Source organism: Streptopelia decaocto (genome assembly GCF_964273445.1).
Source record: "Streptopelia decaocto genome assembly, chromosome: 3".
NCBI lineage: Eukaryota > Metazoa > Chordata > Aves > Columbiformes > Columbidae > Streptopelia > Streptopelia decaocto.
In genome coordinates this window covers 34,608,359-34,635,031 of record NC_138656.1, presented here as the reverse complement: position 1 = coordinate 34,635,031, position 26,673 = coordinate 34,608,359, and the positions used below count along the sequence as shown (strand labels likewise).

The 26,673-nt window shown below is 49.4% G+C and overlaps 2 protein-coding genes across 7 annotated transcripts in view; one reads left to right on the top strand and one right to left on the bottom strand.

Moving 5' to 3' along the window:
- Window positions 1-2,313, bottom strand: part of ZNF318 (zinc finger protein 318) — a 33,402-nt gene extending 31,089 nt beyond the window's left edge. For 2 of the 3 annotated variants that reach the window (XR_014183668.1, XM_082048715.1), the window contains exon 1: window positions 1,893-2,313. Coding sequence is in view for 1 of the 3 variants with exons in the window: in XM_082048715.1 (XP_081904841.1) it covers window positions 1,893-2,261 (369 nt within the window). In the remaining 2 variants the exon portion in view is untranslated. The remainder of the gene's footprint in view (window positions 1-1,892) is intronic. The other variant, XM_082048716.1, reaches the window with a different exon arrangement.
- ABCC10 (ATP binding cassette subfamily C member 10) lies at window positions 2,126-26,131 on the top strand. Of its 4 annotated transcripts, none has more exons than XM_082048719.1 (22): window positions 2,126-2,255; window positions 10,171-10,367; window positions 11,335-12,703; window positions 13,927-14,154; window positions 14,365-14,521; window positions 15,232-15,371; window positions 15,852-15,931; window positions 16,080-16,251; window positions 17,236-17,334; window positions 17,571-17,760; window positions 18,145-18,222; window positions 18,617-18,808; window positions 19,236-19,371; window positions 19,713-19,908; window positions 20,693-21,036; window positions 21,195-21,364; window positions 21,667-21,827; window positions 22,247-22,500; window positions 22,816-22,961; window positions 23,433-23,530; window positions 23,708-23,820; window positions 25,670-26,131. In XM_082048719.1, the coding sequence occupies exons 2-22, from the start codon at window positions 10,207-10,209 to the stop codon at window positions 25,803-25,805; spliced, it is 4,620 nt and encodes a 1,539-aa protein (XP_081904845.1). In that variant the 5' UTR covers window positions 2,126-2,255; window positions 10,171-10,206; the 3' UTR covers window positions 25,806-26,131. The 4 variants fall into 4 exon arrangements, with proteins under 4 accessions (XP_081904845.1, XP_081904844.1, XP_081904846.1 ...); XM_082048718.1 differs by lacking the exon at window positions 2,126-2,255 and adding an exon at window positions 9,348-9,359; XM_082048717.1 differs by lacking the exon at window positions 2,126-2,255 and adding an exon at window positions 9,394-10,028.
- The last annotated feature ends 542 nt before the right edge of the window (window positions 26,132-26,673 follow it).

Here is a 26,673-nt window from a genome sequence, read left to right as displayed (position 1 = left end):
CTGAGAGGACTCCTGTAACTTGAGCCAGAAGGGTGCAAAATAATACTGGAAGAATAGCGTTTGTCAAGAATAATGTTTGTGTAAAGCGGGGGGGGTTTGGTGGTGTCTGCCCCTCCCTTTAGGAGGAGTGGGAGGCTTCCAGTCATAAACTCCTAGTTCAAATTTCTCCAACTCTGAACCACCAACACATTCAGCACTGGAAGTTTTGTTACAGCTGGCACAGGTTCACAGCCTATTGTGGATTTAGTGAAAGAACAGACTGAGTGATGGTGAAGTCAGTTTAAGTTCTGCTCCTGCATCCCAGTTTGTCATCCCCTCAGTTGTGACCATTTAACTGTCCATTGACCCGCAACACAAACTGACACTAATCAAATTTAAAATTATCTCCTTTTAAAAAATTACTGATTTTTAATCGGGTTCTTACTAGCAATGCAATTTACAGGGCTACTCCACAGACAACTTACAGGACTGAGAGAACAGTGAAGTATAGCCTAAAAACAAATGGCCAGAGGCAAACTTGTCACCCTGGCTTGGCTTAACTGTCAAATACAACATTATCTTCCCATATCTTCAGGACACCTCACCTTTAAATAACAAACAGCAACAACAGTTGAAATTTTACCTCCACTACAATCACCTGTGATCTCTTCTACAGCTACAACTCCAACAAAATCGAATAACAACCTGTATTGCCATCCTCATTCTCTCTTGGGGTCCCATCATGCAATAAATCACAGGAGACAACATATTTTTGTTGGATTGACTTTCAGTCACATCGTGTCCTCAAATCGGCACACCCTGCAACTTCACAAATGCAAGTGTGAGCACAAGGGAGGGGGGCAGAACATACTGCAGAGTGAGAGGAAAAAGTGAGTGTACCATTCTTTTTAATTGTACACATGCTGGATTGAGTGACCATGGAACCATAGCTTAAAATATCCCTGTATGAAAATCTCTTCTTTCAGCACAATACAATTGCACAATGAACCTATTACATACCACAGGTAACTGTTATCAGACAAGACAACCACTGCACCAAGGATTAACAAGAGAAACCCTAGGTGAGCAAATGTTGCTCAAAAAAAAGTACAGCTATACACTTTGATTTAGTACGAAGGTGTCTCCATCCAAGACGATATCCCTCCAGATGCCAAACCAGAGTTTCATGTGCCCAAATGAGATTTTGCCAAGCCTGAGTGAGAAGACTGGAACACCTTGTGCATAGCTCCAACTACCAAGCAGCACCTATCAAATAATACCTCTCAAAGATATAAATCTGTAACAGAGTCTCTTTTGTATGCTCATGACAGCAGGAAGAACTCAGACAAAGTACTCATTCAATACCCTATGAAAAAAAAGTTCCCATGAATTAAACGGTATTTGTACAATAACACAAATCGGTGTTAAATGGAGGAAAACGACTAGCTACATCCTTTGCCTTACCAATAGATAGCATCGTCTTTGAGCCTTATCTAAAATGGCTCTAGCTGATAAGAAAGAAATAAAAATGTAACGGAAACTTAAGAAAAAAAATTACTTGAATGGAAATCGATGGGTTTATTTCCATTTGCCCAAGGGGCTGGGGGTAGGAATTGTCCTCCTCCCTCCGCACAGAGAGAGCCCGGGACCCCTGCAGTTCTGCCAGCGCCCCCCGCGCCAAGTTTGGGGCCCGGGCCCCGCTGTCCCCCGCTGACCCCAGGGCACCACCGGGAGCTGGGGCACCGCCGAGGGGCGGCCGCTGGCGGGACAGACACCCCAGTCGAGACGCGGGGGGCGGTGGCCGCCGTCGCCGGCAGCCGCGGAGGCGGCGGCGACCTCCCTGCGATCTGACAGCCCCTACGGGAGGCGGCGAGCCCCGCACCGAGCCCCCGGTAGCGCCCGGCGGTAGTTACCCAGCTGCTGCTGCCGTCTCCGTGCTCGCTCCCCGGGCGGCCCCGTGTCCCCCCGGGCCCCGGTCCTCCCGGCGGCGATGGCAACCTCCTGCTGCGGTGCGGTGACGGGGATCTGCGGGAGACGCCGCGGTGGCCTGACGGGGAGCGGTGGCCTGACGGGGAGCGGTGGCGACGCGGCGGGGGACGGGGCGAAGCGGAGCGCGGCGGCGAGGCGGCGGCGGGCAGCGGCGGGGGAAGCCGGCCGCGGCCTGGCCCCGGCCCCGATGTGCTGGAGCGGGAGACGCGGGACCCCGACGAGCTGCCGTCTTTCAGCCGGTGGGAGTAAGAGGAGGACGAGGGGCCGGAGCGGCCGCTGCTGGAACGGTACATGATGGCGCCAGGGGTCCCGGCGGCCTGCGCGGGCGCCCCAGCTCTTCTGACCCGGCCCCCCCCGCGACTGCTCCCCCCACACACACCCCCCCCCCTCGGCGCCCCGCGCGTGCGCGCCGACGACTCTCCCTATGCGCGCTCCCGAGCGCGGCACCCCCGGCCCGGCGAGGGGGCGGGGTGAGGGGGGCCGGGGGGCGGGAGGCGTTGCTTGGGGACGCCCGCACAAAATGGCGGCTGCCGGGCTGCGGTCACGTGCGGCGGGGCGGCCCACAGCCCGGCGGGAGGTGGGTGTTACTGCTGCCGTTCAACCCCCAACCCCGCTCCGGGTTCCCCGTGGCACTGAGGCGGACGCGCTCGGGTGCGTGGAGGCGACTGCTCCTCCGTCCCGTTCGCCTCTCCACCAGGGTTTTCCGTCGCGCCTCAACGGGAGCCCTCGCGGTCGGGTCAGCGGGCGCGGGGCGAAGGCGGTGGGGCGGGAGAGAAGGGTCTTCGCCTGAGAGGCCGGGGGGGAGACACCGAGGCAGTGGGGCCTTGCAGCTTTGCCGCAGCTTCGTGTGCCAGCAGCCTCCAAGTTGAAGCCAAAAGCAACAGTGCTTTGTGGTTTTGGTTGTCTTTCCCGCACTGTTCTGTGGAGGTTATTTGGTTTGGGTGTTGTCCTTAAGCAGCGGCGTGTTCAAGCGCAGCCCTTGGCTGCTCGGTGAGGCGATGCTTTGAGCCCCAGACCCCAGCTCTGGGAATGTCTGAACAAATTTCATTGCCGTGGCTGCCAGGAACTGTGATGCCATGATAAGAGAGGAATCTCTTCCCACCTCCTTCCTCTCTTCACCTCAACACCCGCTAGCGACCGTGCTTAGTGCAGGCAGGTGGGGGTGACAGTTTCCATTCTCAACAGTGAAGCATGAAACTTTGCGTTTACTTCATGCTGGGGGCTCTCTCCGGAGAGGAGGAGGAGGAGTGTTTTCAATTTGCTAAAATGGGCTAGCAGTAGAAAGAAATGAATGCAGAGAAATGAAGGCTCTGATAAAATTCCTGAGCCTTTATGTCTTGTTTAGGAACTGGGAGAAGTTTCATCCATTAGATATATATATATAGATATATATCCTTTTTTTACTAGCTAGATGACATGTGAGGGCTTGTATTTGAAGACCCAGTCAATTTTTGTGGAGTTAGATGAAATGTTGCCTTTTTTGCGAATGTATTTGCTGGAACATAATACATTATTTGAAACATACTACTTACAGCAGTGGCAACAAAGAGCAGCAGACTGATGGGTCCATGTGATACTATAATAAGGTATTTCTGCTGGGAGTGGTTGAGTACAATTGTGTATTAAAACAAACTGCCCCACTTTGACATTTTCTGAGTGCACTGCTACACAGGCTCAGGAAACATGCTCAGTTATACCAATAATCAAAATAAGCACGAGCTATATAAAGACTATCTGATTTTCTGTTACCATTGTCCACTCCTCCCTTTCTCTCCTAAGGCTGATAATGTTCATCAGTGACCTTAATTCAATTACGAGTATCATGGGATAAGAATTTCATCTTTGAAGATTCCCAGCACATTGTGGATCTGCTTGTGGTGTGAGCAAAATCTAATGATGGTGGAGGCAATGGATACTTAACCTGTTCCAGCTAACTACCCTAAGCAGTAGACTTGGTGACACTCAGGCAGAGTTGAGCTTTACGATAACTCCAAAACTGATGTGTACCTAGGAGTTTCCTCTTTAGTTTTGTATTGTAGGTCACATCCAAGTAGTTTATCACTATAAGGAATATACTATAATGTGTTTTTCATTAAAAGGAAAAAAACATTTTCATGCATTAGTGTCGGGCATCTGTATCAAGTGCTCAGTTTCACCAAGTGAAATAAGTAAAAACAGCCTAGCAAGAGGAAGAGAATGGACTTGTTTTGGTTTGTGACATCTCTTTCATGCTGTTGCTTTCTTTACTTCAGTTTAAAAAAATAGTTTTAAACCATGGTTTGGTTTCAAAACAGTCAAGAGTACAAAGCCACAAATCCAAGAAACCCAGCATTTTTTCTTCTGTCAGAGTTTTATATGAAGGTATGCACAGTATGTGTAAAAGCTCTGCAAAATGCCAGGACATGAAAATATTTTAAAAGTTCTTATTGCCTTGTATCCCAAAGAGGTCTATAGGAGATGTTCTGGTGGTAGGTTTCAGGGGCATTTGGAAGGTGGAGGAATCCAGATACCAATAACTAATCAGCAAGTTCATTAAAACATATATCTGCACACAAGTAAGTAAACTGCTCAAGGGAGGAATGGTAAAAAGAAATCACACAACAAACATGCTGTGGTATTGAGTTCAGAAGAGAAAAATTCCTTTTGTTGGAGATAAATATTTGACTGATGAGTGTCCATTAGCATTTCATGGCACCCTGTCATCTTACTGAGCATTTCTTTACAATTGCAGTTTATAAACTCGTGCTGTGCTAGCTGTAGTGTCATCTTTCAATCACAGGCCTGGTTTTAAAGGGGCAGAGCACCCATACTGGGATTCAGTTAAAATATTCCTAAAATCAGTACTGAAAGTTGGGCCTAATGGTGTAGAGCAAATTGAGAGTTTTCATGCCTTTTCAAGAGGAAGTGCTACAGTTTGTCTTGGGGATTGAAAAAGTCAGGCAGAGTCCTTACCTGCCTTGCAGAGGTTTTTGTAATACTCCTGCGACTGGTGATCCAGACTCTCACTGGACAAAGGAGGTGCCAGTCAGTCTGCTCTGCTGCAAGTTCAGCTCCCAGACTCCTCCTTGGAATTCCTAAGCTCATCTTTGAACTTGCAATTAGCTGCTGCTTGGAGAGATTTTAGCTAATTGGATGCTGAAGGCAATGCTGGGCTAATAAGGCATCTCCAAATTCTCATTAGGCCTCAAGTAAGAAGGTCGTAGGAGCAAATGACATTGGGAAAGAACAGAAAAAGTTAGCAGTAGCTCAACATGAACAAGTAAACAGAAATCAGAATTGAAGTTTATTCAAGTTGGATTGTTAGGTTAAAAAGCAGTACAGTAACAGAGAAGAACATAATACCTTAATTATAAGTTTTTACCTTCTTAATCTGACTTGAGACTAGATCCAAGGATGGCGCAGAATGAATTTTTACACAGCTTTGATTTAGCAACAATTTAGGATTTGCTGAAGTAGATCACAAGTTTAATATATGATTTCTAATAACTCCTAATCAACAGTTGATTGACAAAGTGATTTAAAACAGTTCAGTGGGATTTGTTATAATCAATGACATAATTACAGATTTGAAAATGACAAGGATCACAGTATACTTACAAAGAGAGAAATCAGATCATGTAGACATGGACACAGATATATGAATAAAAATACATACAGATGTATAAAACGTGCACTTGTGCACATTAATCCATGGATACTTGAATATATGTGAACACACATGCACATTAATCCATGGATAATTAAATATATGTGGAGGTGTACCTGTGTAAAAATTTCCCTTTTGAAATAAGCAAATTATTTACTTTAATGCCTTGGCATTCTCAATGGGCGGTTTTTTGGTCTCAATAAATCTATCTTTGCCTGAAGGCTTTGTGGCATCATTTCATCATGTGATGACTCTGGGGTGTCCCACCCAGAAGGAGATGGGAGGTGACAGCCTGCTGCCACCCCAGAGAGCTTAACAAGTCTCTCTTGGGATCACTGTTCATAGGGTCATGAGATCATTTACTTTAGTCAGTACATTTCCACTCTGGCCATGCTTAGGATGAGTTAATTTATGGTGTTTTCCACCATTTATCTATGTCTAGAACTTCCAGATCATCTGGTTCTGCACCATCCCACTTGGGATACGATCCAGGTAGCAGGTGCATTAGGTTGCCAGCAGGAGCGGATTGTTGTTACCTTTCTCGAGCGGAAGGGCGTCTTTTCCCATACAGTAGGAGTTCCAAGAGCACTCAGGGAGTGCCTTTAGCTTCTCATCTCACTACACTTGCACAATGGGGATTGTTTTCCCCCACATGCCCTGTTTGCTAGGCTATCCAGGTGCTCCAGTGGCTCAGGGCAGGTTGCAACCATCACAGGGGACATGTGACAGCCATGCAGCACTCCTAATGTTAAATAGCTAGGCTGCTAGTAAGAACAAAGACAATTCCTTTGGTTTTTGTGCCAAAATGAGTGTTCTTCTGAGAAGGTGCAATGGAAGATATTCCTCTGTCTTCTGAACTTTGTGTTAATTTTTTCCTGGAAAACAGGGCATAATATGTATGTTGTGTCTTCAGGTCCAGGCAAAGCAGCCTGTTCATGAAAAATTTTGGACTGAGCCAAGTAATCAAGCCTTCCTTGGTCATGACATCATGGAATTTGAGGATGGTTCAGCTGATACCAGAGCCCTGGCTGGGAGCACAGAAAACGCATCCAAACAGACAATTGCTTTCAGAGATTTTACATCTATAATTACAAGGTTGATATTACTGAATTTGAGGCTTGCCTAGGCTGGCTTCTGTTTTAGCTCAATATTTACTTTTAGCTGGGAAGTGGAATGGGCGTGCAGCCTACACTCATTCAGAGTCCTGGGAGGGGTATTAAGTAATATGTAACAAAATAAACTGGTAAGAAGAGGGGGAGGCTGTCTCACTTTGCCAGATAGCTCTTCCTTCCTGTGGGTAGATCAATCTAGAGCATTAAAAAACTCTGGATAACAGACAATGAATAAAATCTGGCCTGCATTGGCCTGTGGGGGTGGATTAAATTAAACCCGATGTGGGTTTTTTTTCCATTTTGAATGCTCTGATTTTTTATAAATGTCAGGTGTATGATTATTTATAGTACACTAGGTACTTTGTAAGCAATATATCCATGAGCCTGTACTCCATGTGTCGCACATCTTAAATCAGTCAAATACATAACAGTAAATGTCACAGGCAGCAATATTTAGAGAGAGAGGAATAGCCAAAAGGAAGCACAAAAAGGCAAAACACCTATTTAGATTCTTGCCTTACTCCTATTTAAATGTACTTATGCAGAGCAGGCACCAGTGATTTCAGATCCGTTAGCGTGGATGCGTATTCTCCTAGGATTCCCTTTTTTAATACCTTTTATGTTTGTTTTCCCATGAGAGTGTGGATAATGCCACCTGGAGCAAAAAGGGATTTGTGGCATATGTAAGCTATCCGTCTTTCAGCTGAAGTGGAAAAGTTTGTGATTTTGAACATGAAGAGGTTTGGAGAGATGAGCAAGGAGAATGCAGCCCATGGAAAAGGAGAATGTTAGAATGCAATGTGGCTGAAATGGAAAAGCTCCGAGAGAGATTCGCTCAAGGAAGAGAGGATGGTCTTTGTCCTGATATCTGAGAACTTCTCTGGTGTCTTAGTAGGTCAGGAGTAGTTGCTTGTTTGTTTTTTTTTTGTTTTCATTGGGAGTAAATAAGACATCAGAACCACGAAATATGAAAGTTTCACGTGTGTGCAGCCCATGCTCCAGCCTCACATATCCCTTACTTTCTGTCTTAATAGTTTGCAGCTTACACAGCATTTTTTTGAAGGGAAGCTTCCTTGAGCAGAGAGGACATAAAACTTTTTATCAAGGCCTCTACAGGAAAGTTTATTCTAGTAACCTTTGGATGACCTTTGGAGAAAGAGCAGACTGGCCAAGTACACAGTATGAGTAGCTACTTGGTCTGGAAAAGGCAGCCTTGCAGCTCTGACACAGGGAAATATTACTTTCAGGGCTGTGAGAAAACAGAATCCTCAGAGATAAGATTTAAACAAGGAGATATATATATATATAGATATAGATATTCATATATAGATTTAGGAAAGCCACTCTATCCTTCTGGACCTTTCAAGGAAGCTGTAATTATGAGGGTGCTGTGGCCTCCAAGCTATTGCTCTTATCTCTGCTGTTTCCCTCGGCCACATAGCTCTGTTTTCCCAGACAGGAATGTTACTGATATTTTCCTTCCTCAGCACCCCACTGATAACACTTCCAAGCTCAGAGAAAACTTTATTGTATCTCTGAGGAGCTGTGTGCTGAAAGTAAAGTTTGCTATCTGTGATCAATTATTTACAGGGATATGCTGATTTTGCCTGGCAAGAGAACATACTGAAGTATCTGGATCATCTGCTATAAAATCAAGTAGCAACTAAATTTGCTAGGCAGTGTGGTGGGGATGAGGCTGGATGTCCTCTCGGGTTCGTGTCCTCTCAGCTAGAAAGTTGAACATTTACTCACCACCCAGTGAAACGTGCTCTTGGAGTAAAGACCGAGTGTCACATTTGGAGATGCAGTGCATACATGTATGTTCACACTCCAGACAAACACAGTCACTGAGAACAATACAGGTAAAACTCAGTGGATTTGTTTAGCTTGTGTTACTCAGATGGTTGTATTTGGTTAACAATTATGTTGCTTTTATGTGGTTTTAGTGTTACTGTGCTGGGAGAGTTCTGCCGCTTTGCCTTTACTCATCTATTGTTGGCAACGTGCTCGTGTAGTAGTATCAACAAGCAATGAATGTTGTACCCATAAAAGCACTTTTATACCCCTAGAAGTACTGCCTCGGCAGCGCAGGGGTGCGTATGTGTTTGTGTGCCTGGTGTTTGTGGCCATAAAAATGTTCACAGAGCACCAGCGACTGTGGGCCAAAGACACTAGCAGAAGGGATAAATAAGATCACCAGAAAGAAGCTATAGGAATTTGGGGGAAAAATCATATTCTTTCATAACCGGGGACTGATTTAACTTGAAGTCCGCTGGGTTCGCCATCTACTTGACGGCGCTACGGCGGCGGAGCCGGAGCCGCTCGGGAGGCCCCGCCAGCTGCTCCGAGCGCGGGACCCGTGCGCGCCGCCCCCCGGCCAGCCTGCGACCGGGACCTGGGTGCTCCCGCCTCCGAGCCGCCTCCCTGCTCCACATGGTCTGGTCTGACCAACCTCCCAGTTTCGCTGCCCGCCGGCTGGTGCTTGGCCCCGGGCCCCTGGGCACCGCGCTGCCCGCCGAACCCTCCCGGCCCGGTGCCAGGGCTGCAACGCGTCCTCCCGCCCTGCAGGGGTCGGCCCTGCGCCCGCCTCCTTCTGCGGGGGGGCGCGGAGGCGGCGGGCGGAGCGAGCCGAGGTACGGCGGGGGGCAGGGGCCAAGGTTCGGCGCGGGGGGTGGTGGAGCCGCTGCGTGTCGCCCCGCTGGGCGTGGCCGGGGTGTCCCGCCCGCTGCGGGCCGTGTCTCGGCCCCTCTGCCTGCTCCGTGGCCCGGCGGGGCGTCCCCGCGCTGGTCCGCAGCCAGGGCTGCCCGGTACCCAGCACTGGACCGGCGCCGGCCGCCATGCTAGGGCCCATTCCCCCCGGCTCCTGTGGCTCTCAGCCGGCCCTGGGCTGGAGATGGGAGCAGCTGCTGTGAACAACAAATGTCTGTAAAGCCGAGGCCTTCGCAGGCAAGGGCTGAGCCCGGCCGGTTCCCCGCTGCCGTGTGGCTTGGGGGTGCCCCCGGGTTTGCTTAGGGGTGTTAGTCCTGCACGCTGTCTGAAGGAGTACCACTGGGAGAACTGTTTTGAAGATGGAAGTACATGTCGTAGATAGTTGTTGAAGCAACTCGAAGTATTTTTCAGAGTGATCCTTAGTCAAATGCTTCCTGATGTTAGTTTCAAAGGATAAACTGGCCGTGGGAAAAAATCACCCTGGAAATAAGCAGAAAGCTTCAAATGCCCAGAGCATTGAGGTCCCAGGGTGACTTTAAAAGGACAAACAACAATTTGTTTTAAGGTGGATCAAGTAGATGATGTGTCAGCAGGTGCATAACAACAGGGCCTGGACTGTGTGACCCAGGAAGTTGGTTCTAGCCCTGTATTCACTTCTCACTGCGGTTTGTGTCAGACTGGGGCTGTAGATTTTTTGCTTTGTACCTCATGCTGTTTTTTTCTTTTCTACCGTAGGAGCTCCCATCTCTCACATTCAGTTACCAGCAAAAGATGGAGAACATCCTGGCTGACTTGTGTGGGACCAGCCCAGAAGATCCACTCCCTGTGTGGGCTCATGGTGGTGTTGGCCATTGCTTTAATCAGCTGACATTAAATGTGATTCCTCATATGATCCTTGCAGTGGTCAGTGCCTGCTTCCTTGGCACTCCAAGGTATGGCAGCTAGCTTGTCTAGCTCTTGATTATTGTGCAGGACTGGAGGTGGGCTGGAAAGGTTGGAAATTAGATCTTCCTCTAACGTGTTAAATATGTAATTAAAGAAGGACACAATAATACAATGCTGTTATATTTGTCAGCATCCATCCTAATTCAGAGTATGGTGTACAGCCCTGGTTCATCCATTGCAGAAAGGAATCCAGAAAGAACAGAGAATCACATAAAATAATGCAAAAGATTTCAGTGAATGGGGATTGGGAAAACTGGGAATCTTCTGGGAGATTATATCAATCCAAAGTGGCATGGAAGATGTATACAAGGAAGTAAAGGGTTCAGAGAAACCAAAAATTGTTTTTCTGTTTACCCTCTTCTGAAATTTGTAAACATGGCAGTTTTCAGTAATATTGAAAGGCCACAAATGATAATGAGTCAAGTGATAATGAAATATTTTGTTGGGCAATAGATTATGGACTTTACGTACACAGCATCACTAAAACCAACAGCGATAAAGATAATATTTCTGGACAAAATATCACAAAATAAGAGAATCAAGGATCAGAGATGTGACACACAGAATTTGATCCTGCAGAATTCGTGCTAAAGAGGTTAATTTCTTTTTCTTTTTCTTTTTCTTTTTCTTTTTTTTTTTTTTTTTAAATCCTCAGGGATTGGAGTCTGATTTGACCACAAATACCACAGTTTGCAAACAAATTTCTGTAGAGAAATGCTATCATTTGGTAGCATCTGAATCTCTGGTTTTGATCAGAAACTGGGCTATATTGACCTGATGTATTTTAGCAATGCCTACAGTCTGAAGAGGTTACAGATCTGGGGAGGTGAATCCAGGAGGTTAAGTAAGCGTGAACAGATAAAGTGGCGAAGAGGGGAGGAAGAAAGGAGAGTACTGACTGAGAGGTGATGGAACTTCAGGTGTAAATTTATTCTCTGCTCTTTCTTCCTCTAGATCCGGCTCCGGGGTGCCTTGCAGGCCAGGCTGGGGATGCAGAATCATCGTCTCCTTCATACTTGCTGGTCTGTTCCTTGCTGATACCATCCCAGCCACAATTTCTCAGCAGGAGCTGGGCCCTGTATACCTGGAAGTGCTGGCAAATGGCACTGCTGCCCTGACGTGGCTTGTGCATGGCCTTGCACTCCTCATTCTCTTCAGGTCCATTCACAGCTCTACCAGGGGTCCTGTGGCCCTGGCTCTCCTCGTTCTCTTATCCCTACCTTCCTTCATTATCACACTGATGTGGTACTGCCAAAGTGGGACAGCTTGGTCCCCTGCCCACCCTGCTGCCTCCTCCAGGTTTGCCATTCTCTGTCTGCAGCTGGCCTGTCTGCTTGTGTACGTGATCGGCTACTTCTTACCCACCACTGGCAGGCAAGACTTCCTCTCCATCAATCACTCCTGGCAAGAAGACCAGGTTGTCTCAGAGACAGGGATCCCAGTGCCTGATCAGCAGAGAGTGGCAGAAGACGGTGAGAGCTGGCTCTCACGCTTCTTTTATGTTTGGATGAACCCTCTTATGAAACGTGGCTATCAGTGGAAGCTGAAGCAGCCACAGGATGTCTATGTCCTTCCTCGTCAGCTCCAGGCTGCCAGGGTCTGTGATCGGTTCTATGCTTGCTGGCACAAGAAGGAAGCTCAGCACCAAGCAGAGGAAGAGACAGTGTCCCTTACTAGCCCAATCATTGCTGGAGGTGATGTGGGTAGTGATGCCCCAGACAGCTCACACCGTGCCCAGGAGGCCGTGCGACTCTCCTCAGTCCTTCATGCAGTCTTTGGGCTTCATTTCTACTCCCTTGGACTTCTTAAGCTGGCTGGCAACCTGCTGGGTTTCTCAGGTCCTCTTCTTCTCAACCTGCTGGTAAACTTCATGGAGTCACGGCAGGAGCCCCTGAGCCATGGGGTGCTCTATGCTCTTGGGCTCTTTGCTGGCTCCTTCCTGGGTGCTCTTTTGCGGAACCAGTTCAGCTACGAGGTGAACAAAGTGGCACTAATGGTGCGGGCAGCTGTCATCTCTGCCATCTACCGCAAGGCTCTGCGTGTCAGCAGCTCCAGCCTTTCCCGCTTCACTGTGGGGGAAATTGTCAACTTCATGAGCATGGACACCAGTAGGTTGGTCAACTTCTGCCTCAGCTTCCATGAGTTGTGGAGCCTGCCTTTCCAGTTTGCCATTAGCTTCTACCTGCTCTACCAGCAAGTGGGGATTGCCTCGTTAGGAGGCTTGGTCCTAACACTGCTGCTTGTGCCCATCAACAAGGTCATAGCTAACTGCATTGTAATGAACAACAAGGAGATGCTGAAACACAAGGACTCACGAGTCAAGGTGAGGGGCAGCTGGTGGTTCTGAGTTTGTCACTATATTTTCTCCCCATTTGTCCCTACAATATTGGCTTTTTGGCTGCTTGTCATGATCCAAAGCAGATTCATTGAATTACAGCTGTTGGGAAGAATACTAGAGGGGGCACACAGACACACACACACAGAGTTTAATAGTGTCTCAGGGTGATGCAGTTTCATCACCCACAAGATAGTGAACCTCTAGTGCTTGTCTTGTCCCTTGGACTAATTTAGGTTCCCTTGCGCATTTCTGTGTGTAGTAGTTAAGGTAGGACTCCTGATGACTCCATCTAGAGATGCTTCCATCCTATTGCTCCAGTAGTACTGTCAGTAGTGGGATGGCTTGCAGTCTGGACAAAGGTAATGATCACGGACATAGTGGTTTTATATCATTCCAGGCTTGGCACCCTCAGTCGTCTTTTCCACTGCCTTTTGCATATTGGCAGTGCCATCTCTCTCCTTGCCATGTGTCAAACATTTGATTCCCACCTTTTAGCCTTGGTGAGGAGATACCACTTTCTCTCACCAACTCCATGTCAGAACTGTTAAGAGCTTTAAAAATATTTTGCAACAGAAAATGTGTCTTGTGTATGGGGTATCTAGTTGTATGGGGTATGCTGGACTTTTCTCCAACTATTGTAAGGCTGATTTGCTGAGTGAACTGCCTCTTGTTAGTTTTCTTTCATGTTGGGTACAGACACGTCTTGGCTTCCTCTGCACATGCTGATCTGAGAGCAGGAAGGAGAGAGCAGCATGATGCAGGGACACCGGAGCTGCTGGCTGTGAGCCAACCAGGCTCTGGACACAGACTAGTTGTGTCATGGCAGCACCAGCCCTGAGAGTCAGGTGTTATTATCTCAAGGCGCTGCCAGACCAAATCAGGTAAATGGCATCCAGGCTGGAGTTAGTAATTCCACACATGCCTTCTTCTGTGTTGCACATCCTTCATTTGGGAAGTAGTATAATATTTTGCCTTTTCCTGAGCCATACATGACACGCATGGCTGAGGAAGCTGATGGGATGAGCAAGAGCAAAGTTCCCAGTAGCCACCATTTGATTTTATGTCTTTGTTAGCAGTAAATGGTTCCTGGTACCTCTAGCCTGGCCCTTAGCAGGAGGTAGCTGCAAACCTGGCCCCAGTCCAGATGCCCAGTTAGGTGCATTAGGCAGTCACTGTTTGCTTTATGTGCTTTTCCTCTTTGCCTGCAGCTAATGGCAGAGTTCCTGCATGGCATTCGTGTAATCAAGTTTTACACCTGGGAAAAACACTTCAGCACCAGGATAAAGGCCTGCCGGGCGAAAGAGCTGCGGAAGTTACGAGCCATCAAGTATTTGGATGCCATGTGTGTTTATCTGTGGGCAGCACTGCCTGTTGTTGTCTCCATTGCCATCTTCATCACCTATGTCCTCTTGGGTCACCAGCTCACTGCCACAAAGGTAAGTAGGTAGTAGGGAGAGCTTCAGCCTTGTCTTGTGCCGAGGAGAAGTTGCATTGGGGCTGCAGTCCTGAGGCATTTTCTCTGGGAAATGAACCCAACCTGTGTTTCCCCACAGCTCTTCGGGCTCTCACTGGTGAAGCTGTTTGTAGAATACAAGGTGTGAGGGAGTTACTGCCTCCAGTTCATGGCTGTTTCCTTAACCATGCAGGTGTTCACAGCATTGGCCCTTGTTGGGATGCTCATTCTTCCCCTCAACAGCTTCCCATGGGTGTTGAATGGGACCTTGGAAGCCAAAGTTTCCTTGGATCGAATTCAGCGTTTCCTTGAACTCATGGACCAGGACCTGGAAGCTTATTATGCCCTAGGTAATGGAGAAGGATGCTGCTGGGCTTCAGACCCTGGGCAGGGGTCACGGAGAGCAGAGAACTGAGGCATGAGGCCTAGGGGCAGTACTGGAGGGCAGGTGGCTGTCACCCCATGCTTCAAGACATTTGATTGTCAGAGGCAGAGTGAAGGCACTTCATTTCTGTGGAAAACAGGAGACAAGACAATAACATTCCTCTTTATCAACCATAGGCCATTGCTTGTCACCACAGAGCCTTGCCATTAGTGTCCCTTTAGAAGAAACTGCTCTCTCCTCTATCCGAAGTTCCTCTGACACTGAAGCCATCAACAGCTTTGGTTTTGCCTGGCAGAAAGGCTTGAGTGGGTGCCCCTCTCCTAGGCCATCAGGGCTCCCTTCCCCCCTCGCCTTTTGCTAGCTCCCTGTCATTCTTTCACCTTCAGCAATAATAAAACCAGGTTATCCTCATAGTGTCTCCCAGACAGCCAGCAGGTCACCATGTGTGTCTAGTGGGAGCTAGAGACAGAAGGGTTGGAGGAAAGGAGATATAAATTTTGGGGCAAGTCAGAAGGCAAGCATCTTATTCTGTAATTGGGTCCAGGGCATCATAGTGGTGTCCTGTCCGTGTCTCATCCATTTCAGAACAAAGCTGATAGTACTTGTAATGCCAGATGCCTTTCATTTGATGTCCTTCTCATAGTAGTACAATGCTGTGCGGCTTTTCCCTTGCAGATAGCCCTTCAGGTGCTGCTGCTGCCATGGAAATGCGATGTGCAGCCTTCTCATGGGCCCCAGTTGAGGAGGAAAGAACCAGGCAGCCATTACCCACAGGCACTCTGGAACTGCGTATTGAGAACCTGTCAGTGAGAAAGGTGAGCAAGGACACAGGAGTAATGGAGAAGAATGGCACTAGAGAAACCAAATAATGGACCAAGGCTGACATGTTTTCATGTTTTCCTTGTCTTATGAGCCCTCCATCAAAATCTTGTCTTGATCAAGGGGCACAGGGCACCCATCACATCTCTCACAGCTGAAGGATACTGGAGGAGATCCAAGGCGTGGCTTGCAGACGAGATGAACCAGCACCCACTGCTTTTCACCACTGTTGCAGCAGAGGGCTGGGCAGGGAACACAGCTGGGCTCCAGAGTTAACACTCCTTGCAGACTTGTGTCCTGCCACATCAGGAGTCTGGTTCACACAACTACTGTACCCGGCTCTGCTGCTGAACCTGTGAGATAGCCCTAGTTTAAGACAGCAGTCAGCTTTCTTACAGGCTGTGAGTGGCTCAAAAATCTGGACAAACCATACAGTATTAGCGCATCAGGTTGCTCCTTTTCATTTGGCTTTGCAGGGGATGCTCCTGGGGGTTGTTGGGAAGGTCGGCTCTGGCAAAAGCTCCCTGATATCAGCCATCACTGGAGAGCTCATTAAGTAAGTACCCCAAAGACTTCTCCCTGCCTGGTCCTTCCATGCCACAGCAGGCAGGGGCTATCCAGTATTATCACTATTTGTAGGCCATTTTGGTCTGCCAACAGTTCTCCTTTGTTGCACTTTCCACCCACTTCTGGTGTGCTTGCAGACAAGGTGGACGAGTGTATGTTTGTGATCTGGAGCAAGGATTTGGTCTGGCCACTCAGGAGCCTTGGATACAGTTTACCACTGTCCGTGAGAACATCCTTTTTGGGCGGGAATATGATGCCAGGCTGTACAAGGAGGTGGTGGAGGCCTGTGCCCTCACTGAGGACCTGAATGTGAGTGCCTAAAGTGTAAACCTACCTGGGCCTTCTTGGCCAGCTTTTGTACCCAGCCTGGTAGCAGTTCTCATTCATTGAGGCTACAGATTGCTTGTCCAGTGTCCCAATCACGCAGCATTACTCTGATTACCAGTCCCAGACCATATCTGGCTCCATGGTTCTTCAAGGTGTGAAGTCACTCTAGTAGCACTTTGGGTGGTTTTTTCTGCTGCTGAGCCAAAAGTTCTTGATCCTGGGTAAAGGAGATGTTCTTCCAGAGCTGAAGACTGCTGAGTTTTTCAAGCAGAACCCATCAGCAGCTGATGCTTTTTTTGATCAGAAGGAACATCCTTGGGATTCGGAAGGGCTGAATCTATAGTTGTCCTGTCAGTAATACAGATATTCTGGCTTTGAGGCTTATGGCTGTATTAACCAGTAAACCTGACTGTTACATATGGTAGGAAGCCAGCTGCCTCCTACCAGTTTATAACCTGATGCCTGATTCTTTGAAGTGCCAAGCACTAGGAGCTCTTGTTTGTTTTGGCAGGAGCTATGAATACTCTGTAAAGGCAAGATATTTATTTGAGTAGTAGTAGACTATGCCTATGCTATCAAATCAAGAGGAAACTCCAGCGGCTGGAACTCTGTAGTTTTTATTGCTAAACTGCTTGGATGGGCCCTGGCATGACTTTGGTGCATGCACAGCTCTTGCTCTTCCAGAAAATTCCCCAGTGCAATTTCAGAGTTAGACCAGAAGTTGCTCTCAGTGGGTAGTTCAGATGTGGCCACCCTGTTCAGGAGTGCAGGAAAGTTCAGTTGCATAAATGCCAAGCTTGCCACTTGCCTGCAGAACCAGTATATAGGCTGTTGCATTGTTTAATTTTTGGTAAAGTGTCACCCTAAGGAATTGCTGCCAGAGGAAGGAGGGGGGCCCTAGTGCTCTGGTTTTGGATCCCCAGTAGTTTCCTGTCCCTTCTAAACGAATTTTCTTGAATGTTTCAGATTTTACCAGCAGGTGACCAGACAGAGGTGGGTGAAAACGGTGTCACACTCAGTGCAGGACAGAAGGCTCGAATAGCTCTTGCCAGAGCCGTTTACCAGGTAAATAGCAAAGCAGTCATCTGACTGTGGCAGATTGTGCCTACTGCCAAGTCAGATGTAAAGAAGCTGGAAGCCCCCAGATGTACAGTGTGCTCTGGCAGCATGTCTTAAATCACGTCATGCTGGCCTAAAGATGCTGGCGGTGTGCCATACAGAGGCACTTGCACTTTTCTCTGCAGCACTGCCTGCTGTGGCAGGGCCAGCACCTGTATCCTTCTCTTTTGTCTCCCTCTCAGGAGAAAGAGCTTTACCTCCTTGATGATCCCCTGGCTGCTGTCGATGCAGATGTAGCCAACCATCTTATGCAGAAATGCATTCTTGGAGTTCTCAAACACAAGACCAGGATCCTTTGCACCCACAGGACGGAGTTTTTGGATAAGGCTGATGCCTTGTTGTTGATAGACAATGGCACTATAATTAAGACAGGTACACTGGCTGTCTTCTCAGGCATTCATTTGTGCCTGTGTGCTAGTTTTGGAATGGCTTGAGCAAAGATAGAAATAATGGAGTAGGATTAACTAGCAGCAAAGCTGATGATAAAGAGCTTGAGGACGTTGGATGTGGGCAAAGATGCATTGGAAGGGAATGTGCAGATGCACAGATGAAACAGGACAGACCTTGAGGCTAGGAGCTGTTAAGGCAGGCGGCCATAGCTGGTTGTTTGGAGCAGGTCCTTCAAGGGTGCAGGTGCTGTAAGAGAAAATAGGAGATGTTATGAGAACAAAACTGGGCCATTTCATAGCAAGAGGCAGTGAGTAGCGACATCTGTTCCTCACATGCTCTGAAGCATTTGCATGTCTCTCTTCACAGGCACACCAGCTGATATCCTGCCACTCGTGGAGGCCTTCCCCAAGTTCAAGGATATGGACAAGAGGCAGAAGGATAAAGGTCCATACCTGGCAAGCTTGAGGGTGGCTGGGGCAGCACAGCTCAGCTGAGCACCCAGACAGAACCTGTACCTGATGGCTGCAGGCCTCAGAGCAGAGCTCCCACCACCTTGCTCTGCTGTGGCAGTGCTGATCTGTGGGTAGTGTGTGCACAGAGGGAGAGGAGACTCCTATATTGTTGGGTATTGGTCTGGAGCAGTATTTGAATCTGTTGTTCCACTTCTGGTTCAGCTTTGGATGAAGGTATGCCAGGATTGGTGCACCTGACTTGAAACTGGAGAGAGGAAGGAAGAAAAGTCTCCTTCATAGCCTAGGCTTGTTCGATTCACAACAAGGAACAGCTGCAGGAGGAACTTACATTTCACTGACCTTTGCTTTTGCCTCTATTCCCACAGCCCCTGATGAACAGGGCCAAGAAAAGGCTGTAGAGACAGAGGCAGAAGAATCAACCCAAAACAATCATCTCATCCACAAGGAGGAAGAGAAGAAAGAAGGGGCAGTGGCTTTTCAGGTGTACAAGACATATTGGCTGGCAGTGGGCAGCTGCTTGGCATTATCCATCCTCTTCTCACTGCTCCTGATGCAAGGTGAGGCAGTGGCCCAGCAGCACATCTCCCTTTAGCCATTCCTCTTCTCTCATTCCCTGGTTGTGTGGAGTCCAGGGGAAGAGACTGGGGCTTAATAGCTCTTCCTGCAGCAGGAAGACCCCTTTTCTCATCCCCAAACTAAAATAGTGCTGTTGGGAGGGGGCACATGTGGGAACAGGATCTGGTGTCTTCACTGCTGCAGTCACATGTCTGCTACTCTAGCAGTGCCCTGTCACTGCTGCAGCTCAAGGGTATCCTGTTGCTCCTGCCCTAGGACTAACAGTGGAGAATGAAGGCAGGGGAAGACAAGACTGGACAGTGACACAATAACAAAGCTTGTCCAGCAGCTTCCCCTCCAGCTTTTCTGCTTCATATTTGCTGATTCAAAACATGAATCCCTCTTTATGCAGTCTGTCTTTTTCTGTAGCATCCAGAAATGTCTCAGATTGGTGGCTGTCACATTGGATCTCCATCATATCCCAGACAGCAAATAGCTCTGTGACTGTCTGCTCAGCTTCCTCACCTTCCCCAGAGCTGCTTCTCTTCTCCATCGTTGGGCTTGTGTAAGTGAATGCTGGTCAGAAGATGCCAAAGGAAGGTGGAGATACACTTCCATTTTGCCCTTAGTGCATTTCCTGTGAAGATCTTTGTTGAAAGCAAGGTAAACTGACCACCCTGATGCAGGGGATCTGACCTGATGAGGTGCCTAAAGGGCTGATGGAAAACTCCTAGCTGCATAGTGATCAGTGTTTGTCCCAGTATGCCAAAGGGGTGTCTCTTATGGGAGTATCAGGTTGAAGTGTCCTAGTTTCCCCTTGAGTAGGCTCCTGAGTTCTCATGACCTGTGAGTTTACTGTCATGGGGACCTCAGCAGATTCACGACCTCTCTCCTTCTGTGTTCCAGCTCCCCCATGCAAGCTCTGGACACCACCCCAGTCCCTTCCAATGGCTCACTAGATGTGAATTTCTACCTGACAGTTTATGGGAGCATTGCAGCAGCCAACTCCCTCTTCACCATTCTTCGAGCCTTTCTCTTTGCTTACGGCACTATCCGTGCTGCCACTGTCATTCACAACCGACTGCTCCAGAGGGCTCTAAAGGTAAAAGTCAGAAAGTCCAGGGCAGGCTGGGGCTCCTGCAAGTCACTCTGCCCTGACATTCTTACAGTTGGGAGTAAGGGTTCGAGAGGTGGATTAGGGTTTCTGTTCGTATTAGCTGATGAGCTCCCTGTAGGACTACATCCAGAAAGGACTGCACCACAGCCAGCACAAGAGGACAGTGAGCAGGGATTTAAAATGTGTCCTGTAAGGCTTGTTTCATTCCATGGAGGGGTCTTTTACAGCTGCTGTCTGCATCTGTTCACTCATTAGGCTTAGATATATAGCCAAGATGAAGGCCTATTGAATCAAAGTAGCTTTTGTAGGATCATGAGCTCAGATTCAGATGAGATGGGAAAGAGTCATTCAGCAAGATTTAGGGCCAATGCTGGCATGTATCAGTTAACTTTCTTCAGGATTTGGGCTTCCTTGGGTCCTAGAGTTAGGATTAGACGATTGGAATATAGGATTGGAGGCTAGGATTAGAGGATTGCACTGGTGGGCCAGTATGGAATCTGAGTGACTGGTGTCTTCGTAGCTGCCTGCCATTCGCCACAGAAGGGCTTATTCCTTTTACCATGAGAATAGCACAAGTTGTTTGGCTGTGAGTGGATGCTGGCTTTGGAGTCTGAGATTTCTTCTCCAGATGAGGAAAGGAAGGGAGTTCTGGTGGCCACCTCTTCGTGGCCTTATCTGTTCACATTGGTGCTACTCTCCTGGGCACTGTTCTGTGGCTGGATCTTGCCGCAACTGACTGGCTCTTACTTTCTGTTTCCCTTGTTGCCAGGCCACAGTCACCTTCTTTGACACCACGCCAACAGGCCGGATCCTGAACCGCTTCTCCTCAGACCTGTACTGTGTGGATGACAGCCTGCCATTTGTCCTCAACATCTTCCTGGCCAACATGTACGGGCTCCTGGGCATGCTGGTGATAATCACCTATGGCCTCCCTTGGATTGGTCTGGTCTTACTCCCTCTGGCTGCCCTCTACTTCTCCATCCAGCGCTATTACCGTCACACATCCCGGGAGCTCAAGCGCCTTCACAGTGTCACCCTGTCTCCCATTTACACTCACTTCTCAGAGACTCTCTCGGGATTGAGCAGCATCAGAGCCATGCGGGCAACACAGAGGTGAGTGGAAAGAAAGAGCATCCACAGAGCCAGAGCTTTGGCTTTATAGACCAGGATCTTCCTGATATGAGGCTGCTGTAGGGTGGCAGGAATGCCTCTGGTGTGGGGCAGTAGGAATGGAGGTTGAGTTGTGCGAACCTCTGTTATACACCTGCCAGGTTTGAGGTGGAGAATCAGCTGCATCTGGAGCAGAACCAGCGCTGCCTCTTTGCCAGCAACACAGCGGTGCAGTGGCTGGACATCCGCCTGCAGATGATTGGGGTTGCTGTGATTACCACTATTGCAGGATTTGCCATCATCCAGCACCAGAAGCAACTGGGAAATCCAGGTGGGCTGCCAGGGATTGTTATATGCCTGCTCTTAGGCTGTGGCCTAGGGGTCCCTCCTCTCCTAGTCCAGGGCTGCACATCTCCCTACACCAGGGTGGGATCCAGGACTCCTGCTCCTCTCCCTCTGCAAGTCACCCACAGTGTAGTACTTCAGCTCCTGTCACTTTTCCTGTGTGTCCCATCCTAGAGTGGGATCCCAGATTCCGAAATGCTGACTTCTCCCTTGTTAGTTTGTCCTGCCACCAAGATCCCATCTCCTCCTCTGCCAGTAATGTTCTTGTTTATGCTTTTGTCCTCACAGGAGTAGTGGGCCTCGCACTCTCATATGCTCTGTCTTTCACAAACCTGCTCTCAGGCCTCATTTCCAGCTTCACTCTGACAGAGACCATGATGGTGAGTGTGGAGCGGACAGAGGAATACACCACAGACATCCCTGTGGAGCCCCAGAATAAACTGGTCCAGGTAAAAGCTCAAATATATTCTCCAGAACTGGCCCATCTTCTGGCTCTGTGCCCTGCACTTGCTTCCTGGGGAGATCACAGGGTTCCAGTGGATGGGTGGAGGGCCCTCACCCACAGAAACCGCCTTGATCACTCATCCTTTACCAGTACCTCCCCTGCAGGGGATGAAACTCTGGCAGGAGTCAGTGAAGTCTGGAATAATGTGAAAGGGTGAGAGTGCAGAACAGGTCCTATGTCCAAGCTGTGAGAGAAAAATAAGCCTACAAGTGGGCTGCAGATGGAGCTGGGCTGTGCATTGGGTCTGCTCAGAAGCCAAGCAACCATCAGAAGGGATAGATGGGACTTGGCCTGTGGGAAGGTGAGGCTGAAGATGACAGTGGGTCACGGTCATACCGTGTCTTACCCTGGTATCCCTCTTAGGTTGCTGTGGACTGGCCAAGCCAGGGACTTGTGGAGTTCCAGCAGGTGGTCCTGGTCTACCGAGCAGGACTGCCCAATGCACTCGATGGTGTGAGCTTCACTGTTTACCCTGGAGAGAAGGTGGGGATTGTGGGTCGCACAGGATCTGGAAAATCTACTCTTTTCTTGGCCCTTTTCCGCATGCTGGAGCTGAAATCAGGCCGGATTCTTCTGGATGGTGTTGACAGCCAGCTGGTGGGCTTGGAGGAGCTGAGGTATGGAGGGCCAGAGTGGAGGGCCACTGGGGGTTCTGGAGGCTGAGAACTGTCAGTGGTTGGATGTCAAACGGAAGAGTGAGGATTAAAGGACTTACTGTCGTGGCACCTTCTTGTTTTATTGTGGCAGCTTCTTACAAGTGGTCTGTTGTTTCTGAACAGCTGTGCTAAGGAAAACAGATTGGATATGTGACCCATGTCTCTGTGCCTCCAAGATAATCAGCAAGCCAGGACACCCCACCCCAGGGAAAAAGAAAACGCTTTTACTTTTCTGCAGCACACACCCCATGAGCACTCAGCTCTCATTTCTTGCAGATCTAGGCTGGCCATCATCCCGCAGGATCCATTTTTGTTCAGTGGCTCAATCCGAGAGAACCTGGACCCCCAGGGAAAATGGACAGATGCTGAGCTCCATGAGGTGTTAGAGCAGTGCCACCTGCGGGATGCCGTTAGTCAGATGGGTGAGTCTGAACCCAGTGAAGAGAAAGTGGTGGTCCCTCTTATTGGGAGAGGCCTCAGCTCAGTCAGGAAGCTGAGGAAGAGGGGCCAGGTAGATGCAGCAGGGAGTTGGTTAGGTGAAGCCACGCTAGGACCAGGGTGGGAACAGGTCAGTGGGACCCTGGTGGCATTCCCTGAGATTTAGTGGCATGAGACTGGCAGGTGATGGATTGGGTGGTGGGATCTTGCTGATGAGACCAGGCCCTGGTGGATGTTAGAGCAGAGCCTGAGAGAGAAGCCAACCTCTGGTCCTAGGGGAGTGTGTCATCTCTGTGCCACTCATTGTCTCTGAGCAAAAAGGCTCCAGCTCCCAAGGCCTGTGCCTGAGCAGGATTAGGATTTTGAGTACTACTGGAAAAACGCCAGACTGGGGAGGACGTTTGGGGACTCTGTGCAGAGCCAGGTGGGGTGGCTGCTGAGCTTTACTTATGCAGGTGGACTGGACAGCGAGCTGGGAGAGAGGGGAAAGAGCCTGTCCGTGGGACAGAGGCAGCTGGTGTGTCTGGCAAGAGCCCTCCTGACACGGGCCAAGGTGAGTGCGCTGCCTTCATCGGACCGAGGGGGAGGTGAACTGCTGATGGTCGTGTTCCAGAGTTGGGGTGTAGTGGCAACAGACAAACCTGTGCTATCATTTCCAGCTGTCCCTAGGCAGGAATTCGGGTCTCCCCTGTGGTTCGTGGGAGCTCCCTTCACTCTCTGTCACTGGCAGGTGCTGTGCATCGATGAGGCCACAGCCAGCGTGGATCAGAAGACAGACCAGCTGCTGCAGCAGACCATCCGCCAGCGCTTTGCTGACAAAACTGTTTTGACAATTGCTCACAGGTACAGAGGAAGCAGCACTCTGTGCCCAAATTCATCCCATCACTCACAAGGAATGGTGGCTGCGCCTGCCATGCCTGGGCCTTGAGCTGAGCAAGGGAGGTCTCTGTGATGAGGCTTTTCAAGTGCAAAAGGCTGGATCTTGCCTATTTGCCTTTCCTGCTTTATTAGCCCCTGGGTGCTGGGAAGAAGGCTGTGAAAACATTGTACCTAGAAATTGGAGGACAGCAAAGGGCAAGACACCATATTCTGTGGCAGATGGCTCTTCCTGGGCACTGTCTGCTGGGACCAAGGGAGTGAATCGGACCTTGTGGTTCTGCCCAATTAGGGCAAAGAGCAATGGAGAACTACCCTACGGGAAAGAGCAGCATGGAGACTGGGGAGGAGCGGGTATCTCTGCCTCAGTAGAGGGCACTGCAGGACAGCCAGCAGCAAGGGGCTGCAGCCAGCTCTTGGCCAGGGGAGGAAGAACGCACAACGGTTCTGTTTTCCAAAACAGAAATGTTTTGGTCCCAGCCTGCACCCAATGCTGGCATGTTAGATACGGCCCAGGCAGGACAGGGCAGCAGTGTTCACCCCGCAGCTGAGCGATTTATTGTAAGAGTGGAGGCAGTAGATGGGTACAGGCAAAGGGAGGAGAGAAAAACATGTATACTGTGGATACTGGGAAGGGACGGGTTAGTATTAGGCAGTACTCACACATTTGCTGAGTGGAAGATAATTTTGAGGAGGGTTATGCAGTTGTATGGAGGGTGTTTTCAAAGCACAAAGGTTACCACAAAAATAAAAATCAAATGAGCAGATGGCAGGGGCCGCTGTCCTGCACAGAAGTGGGAGTGATGGATGACAGGCAGGGTGGGCTGGCACTGACAAGTGAATCCAATGGGTCTTTTAAATACATCAGATAGGAGAAAGGCAGGAGGGGTGAAGGGAATGTGGTTCCTGCACTAGGGATGTTATGCATAAATAGAGTAGAAAGGTAAGGGCAGTGTGGGCTGAGGTGTGTGTTTGCTTTGGGTGGGGTAGGCCACCTCTGATGGAGGAGTAATTAGACAGGAGAACCAGCAGAGGAAGGAGTGGCAGAAGGCAAGACAGCAAAATTGAGTTGGAGATTGTCCCAGCCCCTCTTCCACTGGGATGGAGGGAGAGGTGGTGATGGGGTTGTTTTGTACCCATGGTTCTTCCATGCTACCCAGCTTCAGCTGAACCTTTCATTGGATGGGTGAATTCTAGGATGGCAGGTGACTCAGTACTTGTCCCTTGCCCATCAAGTCACTTCCAGTGCTGCAGTCTGGCGCTCTTTTGGGGATGAATGCTAGCAGTCTGGGCAGAACTGGGCATATACGTGTGCTGTGGCTGCTGTGGTTGGCATTCTGGAAACTACAAATCCACTAGTGGTGGCAGCATAAACAAAGATGCCAGACTGCCAGGGAATGGCAGCTGATGATAAGTCCATTTCTGCTGCCCTCAGAAGGTGGCAAGTGGGGAAATGTTAGGGCAAACAGAAGCAACTCAACAACTCTCCTGTGTGAATGGAGACATCTTGTGCAACCCCAGAAACTGGTGTGCCCTGAGCTCTCCCTCCACAGAGCTTCCCTCTGTGCTGGTGCCATGCCATGCCCAGCAACTGGAAGGCATCACTGTGCTCTCCTAAGAGGTGTGGTGTGTTTCAGCAGTGTGCAGAGACAAGAGTCTGGGGAGCTGGACTGCAGTGTGTTAAAAGTGCACAGGGAGAAGTTCTGCAAATCCTGCTGCTGGGCATGTCTTGGGCCACCCCTTGACAGCAGGGGAAGCAGTATCCGGGTTTCTTCTCAGATCCACCAATGTGTGTCCTGCTGTTTGCTCTCTACAGGCTGAACACCATCTTGGACTCAGACCGTGTGCTGGTGATGCAAGCTGGGAGAGTGGCAGAGCTGGATTCACCCACCTGTCTAAGCCAGAAAGATGGCTCCTTGTTCCAGCACCTCCTGCACAGTTCGCAGCAGTGACCTCCCTCCTAGGCTGAGCCCAGGCAGCTGTCCTGTGGCTGGCCTTCCTCTTGCCTCAGCTGCCAGCACTGTCCCTGCAGGGCCAGGAGCAGCTGAGGTGAGGGCAGGGGTTATACCTGCCTGCAGGCATCAATTGTGTCTTCAGGGACAGGAGCATGGCACTGTGGCCCTTCCTTCAGTAGGGAAGATGGGACCTGGTGTTTAGGGCCATGCAAGCCTGGCTGGTGGGATACTGCTCCCCTCCAAGGCTCCCCTTTGAGATTACAGAGGGCTTTTCTGCTCACTGAAGACTTGGTGTCACATATGCAATTTAAAATAAAGTGTAAGCATCCTTGTGAAGTTCTGTTATTCAGATTTCTGTCCCCTTTTCCCCCAGACACAGACTTCATTGTGAGATACAAGAGTGGTGCCCTCTCTGCACAAAGACAACCCTTAGATGCTCTGTCCTGCTTTCAGAGGGCAGGGACCTTTCCAAGCCCAGGAGGTTGCACCCAGGGACCTTGCTGCTTTTCCTCCAGTTTACAGTGGAGAAGGCCTTCTCCTGAAGGGCCAGAATGTGGTTACACTAAAGGCCTCTAAGGCTAGTTTAAGACCACTTTTACAAGGAAAATTCCCTGTGCCTCCTGCCCTGCTCCGAGCTGCACAAACCCACAGCTTCTTTCAGTTTTAGGATCAGATTGCTCTTCCCATGGGCATTCCCCTTCTCCCCAGCACTGAGGCAACACCTAGCAGGTGCACACCTTTGCTATACTGTCCTGAGGCAGGTCCCACTCCTCCTGAGGCTGCAGGAGCCATCTCCACCCCTGCAGCCAGAGCATGGGGCAGAACAAGTCCTGAGCCACAGTCTGGCTTTGTATTTTTGAGGAAA